Genomic DNA, 14,745 nt, shown 5'->3' on the forward strand with positions numbered 1-14,745 from the left:
GATTTGTTTCAAGTTGAGGAAAGAAAGGAAAAATGGACTTCCGTGCGTTGTATCGACAAGAGGACGGTTTGACACTGAAAGTTTTTTTTTTTTGTTTTTTTTGTTTTCTTTTTGGGGGGGGGGGGTTGTCCACTCTTATAGTTCTTATAATATAAATGGACAATACTTTTTCTGTTGAATCACAACACGAAGACGCAGATACACAAAGATAATGACGTCCTTTATTTCATGACCGGTCCATGATTTCGCTCCAGGAATTCAAAGTTTCTTTACATGGCTTTTTCTTCTCTTAACCTTTCGCTTCCAAGGTTTGACGTCAGCAGCCATCTCTGACCTCTCTCTCTCTCTCTCTCTCTCAGCTCTTTCTCCCCAACTCTTCTCCTCTTCTCCCAGACTGCATCTAAAACTCTACCTATATTGAGAACTCGTCACGTCATCGCATGATTAAACATGTGCTCATAAAGCACATTGGATGACATGCGTCACGTTGCCAAACTTGACATGACCCTGAGTTCAGTAACCTATTTTTCGAGTAATATGTTTACAATTTCAATTGACGATTAAATTCCTTATTTTAATTTTCATTTTTATAACAGAACAAATTTCATTTTTCCTTTTTCAATAACAGATATGTAAGCTAAACAATTGCAATTCCACATTCCTTATTTCAATAACATTCTGTATTTATTTTAACTTATGATTGGAATTTTCAATTCCAAATCTAGCTTCGCAAGTTCGAATCCTTGACTATCCTATTTCATATTTACATTTAACTAATTCTCTATTTTTTTACTTATATAAAAAGGGGGCAGCCCTTTATCATGTAACATCTATCCATCTCCTCACCTCCTCTCTCTCTCTCTCTCTCTCTCTCTCTCTCTCTCTTGCTGGAGGTTGAATGTTTAATCCTCAGTGCGGGTGAGACTGAAAATATAACTGCAAATTACTTAGGACTTCTACCCAGTCATGGCTGATGGAACAAAAGCATGCTACCCCCATGGATTAAATGAAGGATATTTTTTATTTGTTTCTTTTTTTTACTCACATTCACCCCTAACAAGTCATATCGCCACTTGGACATAAGGGGCTACTATTTAGGACCATGCCTAGGAAAGATTAGCAAGATGTTGGTTTACATTACATTTAAACTTCTGCATATCAGTAGTCAAGAAAGCACATAGCAGGAAGAGAATTGCAAATGTTGCATAGTGAAGCTGTGCACACATGCACACACATGCATGACAGCTGGTAGCCAAAATACACTGAACAATTGGGGTCAAGCTGTCAAAACTGATGTCATCGGTCGTGAAAGGTCAAGTATTTTTTTACTTATATAAAAAGGGGGCAGCCCTTTATCATGTAACATCTATCCATCTCCTCACCTCCTCTCTCTCTCTCTCTCTCTCTCTCTCTCTCTCTCTCTCTCTCTCTCTCTCTCTTGTTGCAAGAGGAGGAGATAATTCAGTTGGGATCTGATTAGTCAGCACCAGGGTCACAAGAAGTTGGATTCTCAATTTTGTCGAGAATAGATCTCGCATTAAAAAGACTCTTCAATTGTAATTTAACACTTAAAGGAACGTTTTAACTCGAGACCCATTCTATTTTCATAAGAAAATGTGTTAGTCATTCAATTACTACAGCATTCAATTCCAACGAAACGGTTTTGCCAGGAATGCCAATAAGAATCGAAAGAGAAAACCCACCAGCAGACGCAGCTAACAACATATCAACCCTTGATCTAAAGAGGGTGTGCCTATCGTTTTATAGTGCTTAACACCTGTGGAAGTCAGTTGCCATGCCCAGTACGTAACAGTTATTTCAGAAACGTCCCCACCACACAGACATACAAAGATACTCCCCCAGCAAACGATAGTTACACAAAGATGTTTTTCAGTGGTTTGCATTTAGATTTTCTGGTGTCGTTACATTTTCCTCCAGTTCACTACCTCAAAGTCTCCACATTTTCTTATCCAGAAATTGTTCCTTTCAATATGGTCAAACCAACATAGCTGATTGATCGTTAGGTATTCATCCAGCTTTGGTATATTCAACCTCGCCAACATGGACAAATAGATTCACTAGTCCTCTCTATTTCCTCCTCAGAAATAAGACAACTACATGCCAAACTTATTTAACGAGGTACAATTTGTAACTCATGCTGAAACCAACTTTTCGGCAGTATTTTCTGGAAGTTTATGCAAACAATTGGAAGATTCCAAACAATTTGTAATTGAGTAAATAAATCATAAAATTTACTAAGTGAAAATTGATTAAAATGATACTGAATTTTAGCATTTTAGAACAGACTCTTTAGTCTGTCAAAAGACTAAAAGATGTAAAAAAATGTTTTTAAAAACAGCGGAGGTTTTTTCACTCTAATTCTTAACCTTTAAAAATAAAGTAAAAAAATGTGTAAATAATGGTGATGATGGTGGTGATGATCGTGATGATGACAGTGATGATAATGGTGATGATGATGGTGCCGATAGAATAAAAGAGCGATTAATTTCTTATGTTTTGACAAATATTAGTTGAAATGAAGACAAGATTTTGATAACCATTTGCAATTTTGCATGTTGTAACAAATAGTGACGATTCCAATATTTTTCCCAATTCCGATACAATTACCGATTCTATTCCAAATTCCAATACAATTACCAATTCTGATCCTTTTTAAATTTTTAAATATAGAGTTGGGTTTTTTGGGGGGCAGGGGGTCTGATTTCTGCAAATATATGCATATCTTTTCGCAAATGTAAAAATACACTTATGGGTGTGACGTATAGTTTTTTTTTGTGTTTTACTAGAAGTTTAAAATTAATAAATAGTTATCATTTTATCATTAATACGAGAATTGATAAAATTAAATTTTAAACAAAAACAAAGAAATTAAAAAAAAAAACAATAAAAAGAATCGTTTTGGGTACTGGGGAAAAAAGACAGAAATTTCTCCAATTCCGGTACTTCAAAAAGTTCCGATTTTTTCAATTCCCGATTACAATTAATCGTCCCAACCCAAGTAACAAATTGTATATTTCGTAAGCAGGCAGTTCTGTTCAGATCATCAATGAAAAATGGTTCCAGCCTAAAAAACTTTCTAGCTAGCTTTCAATGAGCAAGCTAAATTATAATCAGGTCAATAATAGTTTATATTCAATACATTCATTATTTTCAATCCTCATGCAATATTGATCATCATTCAACTGTCAATACATCTAATTAACCATTATCCTTGATCCTTGAGTAGCTTTTGGCCTTAATAAATCATGAAGTAAAAAAAAAAAAAAAAAAAAAAAAAAAAACAATACCAGCATTTCAATAGTGTTCAATCACCAGAAGCAATTTAGTAACACAAAAATGGCTAAAACCAGTATAATATATACATTATTTGGATTCTTCGAACAACTGGTCTCATCTTGAGTGCTATTTTCATGTTTCGACCAATGTAACCTCTGATCTTCATTTTGGCATATGAACCAGTGGCATTTGGTAAAATTCAGTTGTAACGTACTTTCTTCTGGAGGTTGAATGTTTAATCCTCAGTGCGGGTGAGACTGAAAATATAACTGCAAATTACTTAGGACTTCTACCCAGTCATGGCTGATGGAGCAAGAGCATGCTACCCCCATGGATTAAATGAAGGATATTTTTTTATTTATTTTTTTTTTTTTTACTCACATTCACCCCTAACAAGTCATATCGCCACTTGGACATAAGGGGCTACTATTTAGGACCATGCCTAGGAAAGATTAGCAAGATGTTGGTTTACATTACATTTAAACTTCTGCATATCAGTAGTCAAGAAAGCACATAGCAGGAAGAGAATTGCAAATGTTGCATAGTGAAGCTGTGCACACATGCACACGCATGACAGCTGGTAGCCAAAATACACTGAACAATTGGGGTCAAGCTGTCAAAACTGATGTCATCGGTCGTGAAAGGTCAAGTATTTGACTCTTACAGCTGCCGAGGTTAGAGGACCTATCAGAGAGCAGGTCACATATATAGCCCAGAGGAAAGGCAAAAGAAAAGAGAAACAAACAGGCAAAGCAACATTAGACGAGCTCGTTGTTCAATCCACCCACTCTCTTGTCCACCCTCTCCCTCTCTAGCTTGGCACATGCACACGAGGCAATAAAAAAAAAAAATAGTATTGTTTATATTTTTATAAAAAACAATGAAGTTTGCATTACAAGTTTTTCTGGCTGACGAAAAATCAACCACTGTGCATGCGATTATATCACAGAAAGTCTAGGGAAGAAACTATTAAAGTAGAAAGCCTTAGTTTAGGAACCTCAACATTGAAGGGTGTGATATTTTTTTTTTTTCTTTTTTTTACATAGGCATCATGACTTATCAAGGCCAAGAGGCCACTCGAGGATAAGGGTTAAAGAGTGTTAAAGAGGTTTAGGCACAGATAAAGAATGGGGGAAACTAGTGATAGTGTTTTCTGCTAGACGGGTGTTTCTTGTGAAAGTTTGGCAAGGGGGGACCATAGAATGGAGCTCAGCCGAACACCTGCCATGAAAATAACGATACAGCAGAGAAACTCGCAACATCTCTTCAGTGAGAAAGAGGTTGCAAGGAAGAGAAAAAGACATCCCCCCCACAAGGCTACGAAGTCTATTTTGAACTCTATCAAGGCAGGATAAGTCCTTTCTAGCAGCTCCTGCCCAGATGTGGTAACAGTACTCCATGCTTGGGTGTACCTGGCTCTTATATAGATAGAAAATTGCATCAGCAGTGAGATATCTACTGGTTTGTCGGGGATATGTACGTTGAGGGGGCACAAGTGCAACGAGTTAATCAAAGCACATTCCATTGAAATATTTGTAAAACATGCACAGAGGTGCCACATTGTGGTGATGGGACAGGAGTTGGAGCTTAGTTGACAAAGTGGGACCTATTAGATTGAAAACTCTTTTTTGGACCCTATCCAAGAGGGAGAGACTAGTGGTAGATGCACCAGCCCAGATGTGGCAACAATACGCCATGCATGGGCGAATGGTGGCTTTGTAGACGTACAGGATACTCTCAGGTACGAGTAGTCTTCTAGCACGATAGAAGGAACCCACCTTCTTTGCAGCAGCCTTTGCAATGTCCTCAATGTATTTCAAAGGGTTCTGTTCAAAATTCTGTGCAGATTCTGTCCCTAGTTCGATAGAAAGATTCACAAGTTTGACAAAATATACGTGATGACGGTCAAAGTTTACATCAACCGAAATGTTGTGAAAATAGCAGACAAGATGAAAAAAGTAGTCGGAAGAATCCAAATAATACATTTTGTCAATCCTCGTCTCAAAAATTCAGAAACAAAATAAGCATTTATTTCTAAAATGGGTAATTATTTACCAAACAATTCAATAGATTTGCCGACTTACCTTCTGTACCATGTCACAAGGTGATTGCCATGTGATCCGTTGTAATTTCAACAAACCCACGGAAAACCATAAAATTAATAAATCTTTTAACGTATAATTTAACACTCTCAAATGGAGGTTGTCTTGGTTGACACCGGACGTCGTTAGGGTATGCTGCACACAAGAATAAAAAGGGTAAATTTTTAGATTAACATCTTAGGTTAAACCACTCTCACTCCAAAAAAAAAAAAAAAAACAATTTTTATGTGATTAAATAAATGTAAACAGCATGAAAAGTTTAACAGAAAGAAAATAAAATTAATTCAGAATTTAGAGTAGGCGATCAGTTTTGTATATAAATTTAACATAAAATCCCCCCCCCCATTTCCAAACTTTTCTTACTTTTGGAGCAGGTAACAAAAATAATTTTTAGCACTAACCCTAAGTCTGAATGGTAAGATCATAAATGATGTATGAACATGTATAAATGAGTCTTGCAATAGTAAGCTACTAACTTATTCCAAAATATGCAGTGTAAAAGAAAAAAAAAATGGGTTCTACTTCGTTATAATTAGGACTATGACAACAGCATATTCTTTTCCTTGTTTTGATTCTCAGGTATATATCTATTGATATCTTATATGTTTTTATGTAGAGAGATGTGGTTCTCGGTTGAGTAATTGTGTCTAACCGTGTTGGATATATATACTCGAGAGTCAAAATAATGAAAAGAATATGCTGTTGTCATAGCCCTAGTTATAATAGTGAAATCCAACGGTCGAAAAATTGAGTTTTCATTAAAAAAAAAAAACAATAATTACTAATTACTTTTTATGTCAATGTCTTAAAAAAAAAAACAATATTATCTACTTAATTGTCATGTCATTAAATTAGTTAACTATTAATGGATTTTACATGAAAAAAGGATTTCCAGGATTCAACTAAAAAACGATTTCACCATGTTTGATGGTAACATGTGACATATACACAAGGGAATAACTCATTTCTCTTTAATTGACCTAAGTTTTTTTAAGTTTTCAGTAATTAATTACCTCCCCTGCTACTCTGCGCTATTCAGTTTATTCTATAAACAAAACTTGCAAATTTCTTCGAAAACTATTTTCATTAACAGTAAATTTTCTACCTTATAGTTATTCATAATTTTTGGATATTATCATTACTGTGACATGACAATTCAGTAGCTACCATTGGTTTTACTTGAAATTCAATATTTCAATTTTCGAATTTTGCTCTTATAATGAAGCACAAGAAAATGTAACGGGTTCAGTTTATTCACTTTCGTTATGTTACATCTGATATTAAAAACCACTCGAAAAATTATCAACAGACACATCATTTAATACATTTATTTAACAACTTACAGATTAAATGGTAATGTAGAAGCAGCTAGATGCGTGATGATTGAAGGTGTGTGATAAAGACGCATTTTTGGTCATCCCTTAAACTGTCATGGCTGACTATTTTGTTCCTTCTTCATTATTCTAGTGAAATTAAAAAATTGAAATATTGAATTTCAAGTAAAAATAATGGTATCTACTGAATTGTCATGTCACAGTAATGAACATATCCAAAAATTATGAAAAACGGTAAGGTAGAAAATTAATTATTAATGAAAATAGCTTTCAAAGACAATTAGCGAAAATTGAATTTAGCTAAATAAAACACTTACCTCCCTTTTTCTGAAACCTGAAAATCTTTGGCCAATTTAGAGAAAAACGTAATTTTTGCTAATTGTCTTCAAAAACTCTTTTCATTAATATAATCAATTTTCTACCTTATCGTTTTTCATAATTTTTGGATGTTTTCATTATTGTGACATGACAATTCAGTAGATTCCATTGATTTTACTTGAAATTAATTATTTCAATTTTCAAATTTTGCTACAATAATGAAGAACCCTCCACTCTTCTCAAAGGCGATAACTCCCCCCGCCCTTTTTTTTTAATTACATTTTCACCCCAAACAAGGCACAGCACCACTTTGATGTAAGAGGCTACTATCAGGGACATAAGTTGCAGAGATACTATGAAGGGACTTGAGCAGCAATATGCCTGTTTATATTACACTTGAACTTCTGCATGTCAGTATAGTTTGGGAAGCAAGAACCCAAAAGGCATTCCAAAGTCTAGCAGTTCTGGGGAAGAAACTATTAGAGTAGAAGGCTTTATTATATCTAGTGGCCTTTACTGTGTAGTGGTGGGACTTTGCTGTTTGTCAGGTTTGTCAGGGGTATAAACGGCAAGGGGGTACAAGGGCGTGTAGTTCATCAGAGTATCTACCACTTAAATACTTGTAAAACAGGCAGAGGGATGCTACACTTCGTCAATAGGACAGAGGTTGAAACTTAGATGACAGTTCAGGACCTATTAGATTGATGATTTTCTTTTGAACCCTGCCCAGGAGTGAGAGACTAGTAGCAGATGCACCAACCCAAATGTGACAACAATACTCCATAGATGGGTGAATTATGGCCTTATAGAGTAACAGGATATTTTCAGGCATAAGTAACATCACTACAATAGCAGAATTGGGAAAATGCAAAAATCAATGTAAAAAAACAATAGTATCTGAATTTTTGTGTCAGTTTCAGCAATTGTATAATCTTAATTGGCATGTCAAAATACTTCAACATTACCTCATTATTTAAAAAAAAGACACACACAAGTTTTCAATTTTTATTATAAAAAACCCTTGCCATTTTGGGGAACACATGACATATTAACAAGGGAAGTAACAAAACAATTTATTTTTAAAATGGCAATAGTTACAAACTATTTACCTCCCCTTGCAACTCTTCAGTGTTTTTTTTTTTAGCCAAATATTTTCTTTTCATTAACTTTCGTCAAAAAAACTTTCTTTAAATAATTATGTTTCTACTTAAGTTTTATAAATCAAAAGAGGATGTTTTTAATTTTACAAAACTGGAAATTTTTAAGAAATTAATTGATAAAATTAACCGCTAAAATAAATCAATACATACTATTAAATCACCGCGCATGTCAACTAGAAACTTAACACCTCCTTCAATTCGTCCGATGTTCATAAAAAGCATTTTGTATCGCGGCGTCAAGGCATGGTGCAATTGTTCTTCGGCTTTTAGTAAACCAACTTCTTCTTCCTGTCAAAAAGAAAAAAGAAAATCAAGTAAAGCCAGAGTTATCTTCCCCTGTGATCACTACTACTTGAATAATATAAACAAAGATCATATAAAACTAACAAATTTGTTTATGGTTTTAACTAGGATAAATGTGTAGTATCTGTTCTGATACTATACTTCGTCTGCTCTGTCCTCGATCAATGACAGAGAACTGTTTCGAGGCAATTTTGTACTTTTGTCCTAATCCCAAGTGCCTCTTTTTGGGAAGTTGGATTTTTTCTATATTAAAAAAACAACTGTGTGTTTAACTCTGAAATATTATAAAGAAAATCAAATTTTATGAGTATCAAGAAGTGACTGTCTCCCCGTTATTTTGAAAAATGTCTCAACAATACTTCACACTAACTAGATTGATGTTGTAATGCCTACAAATTCCTTTTAATCACATAAAATGATTTTCTTTATAAAAATAAAACTACTTGATCAATTCATATGATTTTTGGAATATGATATTTTTTGTTTCATCATGATAGAAATTTTTCTTTAATTTTGTTTTTTAATATAAGGGGAATTGTATAGCAAGAGCACATGTTGAATGTGATGGATTATGCAGGAAGGAAATTACTGCTTCAAAATTAATGAAATTAAATTAATAGATGCAACTACATTATATTATGAAATTTAGAAAACAAAAACATTTATATCTTATTTATAATATGAAAAACAATGGTTTCTAATGACTTTTTGTCATTTTCAACTAAAGGCAATGGTATTTACTTAATTAGCATATCAGAAGTACTTAAATATTAACACATTAGTAAAAAAAAAAAAAAAATTTTATCTTTATCATAAAAAAATCTTTGCCATATTTCTTTGGGAACACGTAAGATAATAACAAGGGAAGTAACTCAGTTATGCTAAAAACACGGCAAAACGCACAATTTATTTTTTTATTTTTAAAATGGCAATAGTTACACGCTATTTATCTCCCCTTGGAAGTCTAGTGTTTTATTTTCGCTAATTTTCCTCAAAAAATGTTTTCCTTGATAAATTTTTATTTTACCTAATTATTTTCATAATTTTTGGATATATTCATTACTTTAACATGGCAATTAAGTAGAAACCATTGGTTTGCCTTGAAATTCAATATTAAAAATTTTGAATTTCGTTATTATAGTGTAGTTGCACCAGTTAGCATGTCCAGGAAAGTAACGTAAAGCAAAGGAAGTCAAAAGTGAGATGTGGAGATAAAAGTAGAGTGTTTGCTCTTTCCAAAGGAAGTAGACCTATTTTATTATTCAAACTACTGTGCTTTATCTGGTGTGTTCTGGCTGTCCATCTATCAAACATGGGAATCTGTATGCAATTTCAAACAACTCTTTATTTAATTCGCAGAGATAGCTCGCACTCATTCCATTAGCCATAGCCTTGTGTAAATTGGGGATCTTTGAAAACCAAACAATTTTAGGTGAAAATATTGTTACGTACTGTTATATGAGGACATCTTTTCCTCTTAAAATATGAAGAAATTACATTTTCTTACACAAAAGAATTAACTAATTAATAAATATAACATATAATGAAAATATTTATCAATATAATTAAATATAATAAAATAATAATACTAGAAAAATTATATAATAAAATGAAATATAAAATATAATACAATTAAATATTAATAATATATAAATTAAAATAGTATCTAAGATAACATAAATAAAATTACTTTAATATTAGAACGTGAAAATATCCTTATACAAAAGTATTCTTTTTTCGTTGGTTCCAGAAGGTTCCTGAAACCTTCTCCAGCATTTACTATTAATAGAAGTATATATGTTTGTAAAACCAGTTATTGATTCGTACACCAAATGAAAGGGACGCAAAATTGGAGGCAACCTTTTAGCTAAAAATAAATTTAACTTTGGTCACAATCGAGAATTGAAATAATCCTTGGTCGTAAAAATAAGCTTACTGAACATCAAGCCAAACAAACCACAACAGACACATTATCGGTAAATATAGATTTTCCTGAATATTGATATTGATTAAAGTAAAATATATCTGTGAAAGTTATTTTAGTATTTCTAACTTATAGTAATAACTAAAACCTTTTTATTATCTCCCTTAGATTATTTATTTTAGTATAAAATAGACTTGTTACGTTTACAAATAAATTTATTTTCTTTTTATAACTCCATTCTCTGTTTTTCTTTTCACTCATTTTTTATTTAAATAATGTGTGTTGCTGTGACTAGCTCTAGACACACAAATATGCAACACGTACTTACAAGTGATGAGACGATACTAAAATTTTTCCTGATTCCGTACTAAATTACGGATTCTAATTCTTTATAAATCACTAAATATTTAACTATAAAAATGTTATTTTTTCCCAATTGCCGTAAAAACACATGTTAAATGTGCAGATAGTTTCTCAAATGTAAAAGTACACTGGGAGAAAGGGGGGGGGGGCGTCTATGGATTTTATTTTTCTGACAGTTTAAAATCAATAAATGTTTATCATTTTAACATTACTATCAGCAGTGGAAGAATTTGTTTTAAACAAAAGGAATCGTTTTTGGCATCAGGAAATAGGCACAAAATTTTCCTGATTCCAATACCCCCAAAAGTTCTGATTTTTCTGATTTATCATCCCAACAGTCGTACTTACATGTCATGTCAAAATTAGTATAAGTCCTAAAATTTAAGAAAAATGATCAAGTAAAAAAATAAATAAATAATAATAATTACAAGTAAAAATATAAATTATTGAGTTTAGTGATTTTATAGAGTTTTATCATGTTTTAATGTTGAAGAGTCTGTAAGATCCAGGGGGAGGTAACTTTAATTAATAATTTTGCCTGAGTAAATATATAACGCCATTTTTAAACACAAGATCTTGGAACATGATTACAGAGGGCCACATCATACAACCTAACATCTTCGAAGTCAGCTTGAAAGTCAACACTAAAGTGTACCTGGATGTACTGTAGAGTGTAGTGATCCCCTGGGGTAGTCAGGTGGCAGCAGGGTACAGCACCAGCCAACAGGTCAAAAGAGACCCAGGCATGGCTTCAGAAGGAGTGCTACAACTTTGTACCCTTCTCTTTACTGGCCACCCTCCTCCCCTGACCTAAACCTGCTGGACTACTCTGTTTGGTCATACATTGAGAACATCACCAACATGACCTCCCACAGCACCAAAACCAGCCATCAGCCAAGTATTCGTCAAGCTCCCCCCCCTCCCCGGTGCTTGTGAAAAAAAGCATGCTCCCAGTTCCAGACCCATATCAAAGCAGTGATTGAGGCTGGAGGTAGCAACATTGAATAGATGTCAGCTCTATAATCAGGTTACTTGAATTGTTTTTTTTTTTCAATAAAAGTTTTAAAATAAAGCTGTAGTGTTGTTTTATTTAGGGTGACAAATGTATCATTCCAGCCTGTATTAACAAAAGTAAAAATAATCACAAGCAACATCAGGTAGGGAAAGCCTTCAAACTGATGAATAGAAAGCAATTTTTTACTAAGAGATTAAAGGCAATAATGTCAATCATTATGATTCTTTTGTGCTCCTAAAGCTTAATTTTCTCATGTGTCTCTGTTATATTAAAAGAACAAGAATCTTACCTGAGAATTCAAGATATTTTGCGATATTCGAATGACTCTTGAATGATGGACACCATAACTCTTGGATAATATCTGCAGAAACAAATTCTTCTCCTGCGGTATCAACTTTTCATAGAACAAACAGAAATTCTTACATTTTTTCTGAAAAAAAAAAATAATAAATGAAGGAATCAGCAGATATATAACAAGATTCATAAAACAAAGCTGGAATTGAAACATTTTAAACCTTTATATATATATATATATAAACTAGCAAAAGTATCCGTCATTGACTGGGTTCAAAAACAGCCTACAGAAAATGAACTCTGATTTATGAAAGTATGATAAGTTATGAAAAAGAAGGGTTGTAAAAGATAGCTTCGAATTTGGGGGTATCAAAACCAAAGCAAAATATGATGAAAGTAAAAATAAAATAGATAAAACCCATAATTTATTATACCATACCTGTTCACACTGAAACACTTATCATAATATTCTGTGGATCTATATTAAAAAACCTTGTTAAACTTTGTGACATATTTCCATTCTATGGCGGTCAGGCGCGAACGAACACCCCATAATTTTATTATACCATATTTCTTCAAACTGAAACATAATTATCAAAGTATACTTATGCAGATAGATATGAAAAGTCTTTATTAAAGTTTGTGCCTATTTCCATTCTATGGAGGCCATGCGCGAACGCAGACCCCACAATTTTATTATACCATCCCTATTTAAGTTAAAACGTACTTATCAAAGTATTATTATGTACATCTATATCGAAAACATGCTTAAACGTTTTTTTTTCAATTTTTAAATTTTTTATTTCTATACTTTTTGGACCAGGCGCGTACGTAGACCCCACAATTTTAATGAATCATCATTATGCCAGATCAAACATACTCATTCCTGTGTCTCGATACATCTTCTATCATTATATGTGATCAGTTTTCTATAATAGTCAACCATACAGGAGCCTATTCGTGACCAGATACACACACAAACGTTCAGCTTTATATATATATATATTACGGCCACCGCTTCCATAGTCAGGGGGTAGAACTGCCGACTGTCATCACGACAGTTCTAGGTTCGATCCTCGGCTTGGGATAGGTGTTAGTCTAGTGGCACTGATGAGTTGTGAAACAACGAAACAGGACTATATGTCGATGACTAAAATATATTTTATAAAGCCCCCCTCTTGGGTTGAGCACTATCGTAAATAATCTCACTCGCTACTTAATTTAGCTGAAAAAATGCGAAGCTCGCGGTTTGTTTACAAACAAACGTTTGAGCACTTTACGAGTGGCGGACGGATGTTTATTTAAATTGACATTCGGACAGATTAATTACGGCCACCGCTTCCGTAGTCAGGGGGTAGAACTGCCGACTGTCATCACGACGGTTCTAGGTTCGATCCTCGGCTTGGGATAGGTGTTAGTCTAGCGGCACTGATGAGTTGTGAAACAACGAAACAGGACTGTATGTCGATGACTAAAATATATTTTTATATATATATATATATATATATATATATATATATATAAAAATAAATAAATAATCGCTCCATTTTTTGATACTTGTGCAGAATTTGAACCAAACGTAACTAACTAGCTGCTCGGCTTTGCTCAGAACATGATGTCAACCGCCGGCTTTTGACAAGCGTCACCGATTATTAAAATATAACAACACTACAAGGAAAATACTGAAGAAAACATTTAAATATAATAAAATAACTGGAAAAAATATAACAAAAGTAAAAAAGCAACAACAACCTACCATAACAATTTCCCTTTTATTATCGTAACAAATTTTTTTAAAGTGAAAAAAATAAACAAGTCAGTTAAACTTTTTTCACCAATTTTTTTGTCCAAAAAAACTAAACAAAATTAATAAGATAACCAATTTTTTTGTGTTTTTCATATTTTCTTTCTTACAAAAGTTTAAAATCAAACAGCACATTTTTTATGCTTTTCATATATTAGGGTTTTTTTTTTTTGCATTTTTTCTTTATTTTTGTAACTAATGTAAAGTAAACTTTTTTTTTTGTTATTTTTTTTCTTTTCATGAACAATTTTTTTCTGATAGGATGGGGCTGGGCAACCATTTTTTCTCCTTTTCTTTTAATTAAATTAAATTAAGACAGCCGAGATATTTCCTTAATATTAGATTAACTTTTCTAGTCACATCAGATGATATCCAAGTGGGGTGAGAAAAGACAGCGGATGTGGAAGAAACTTCACTAACAGGCAGCTTTCGGATATATATTTTGAGATGCAGACAAAAGGATCATGACTAAATTTCTGTCTCTACATAAAGAGATCCAGATAATTGCACTTAAGGGAACAACAAGGATACTGAAAAGAGCTCTCGGTTGGTTTCAATAAAAAACAGGGCAATATTGGCAGCTGGTTTGGCTGCCTCATACTCAGCATTACAATCTTCAAAGAAAGAAAATTATTAAAAAAAAAAAAAAAAAATCAGAAAGGTAACTGTCAAGAAGTTCCTCCCTGATCCCACATTACGTCCATTTTATCCTGATACACCTCCATCCACAAGACGCGCAATTTTTCTTTGCAGCGATTAATCATATTCTTTGGCAATATGAAACATCTTCCAGCTTCTGCAACTGTTAATCCAAGGTAGAGATATTCATCT

General features: G+C 33.2%; 1 protein-coding gene across 4 annotated transcripts in view; it reads right to left on the bottom strand.

Annotated features, from left to right (window-relative positions):
* LOC145247448 (malonyl-CoA decarboxylase, mitochondrial-like) overlaps nt 1-14,745 on the bottom strand; it is a 111,577-nt gene that overhangs the window by 30,101 nt on the left and 66,731 nt on the right. For all 4 annotated transcript variants that reach the window (XM_080109233.1, XM_080109232.1, XM_080109234.1 and 1 more), the window contains 3 exons: nt 12,106-12,246; nt 8,362-8,499; nt 5,382-5,534 (listed from right to left, as the gene is read on the bottom strand). In XM_080109233.1, coding sequence (XP_079965359.1) covers nt 5,382-5,534; nt 8,362-8,499; nt 12,106-12,246 — 432 coding nt within the window. The remainder of the gene's footprint in view (nt 1-5,381; nt 5,535-8,361; nt 8,500-12,105; nt 12,247-14,745) is intronic.

This window comes from Euprymna scolopes, chromosome 25 (genome assembly GCF_053919585.1).
Source record: "Euprymna scolopes isolate OS-2025 chromosome 25, ASM5391958v1, whole genome shotgun sequence".
Lineage (NCBI taxonomy): Eukaryota > Metazoa > Mollusca > Cephalopoda > Sepiida > Sepiolidae > Euprymna > Euprymna scolopes.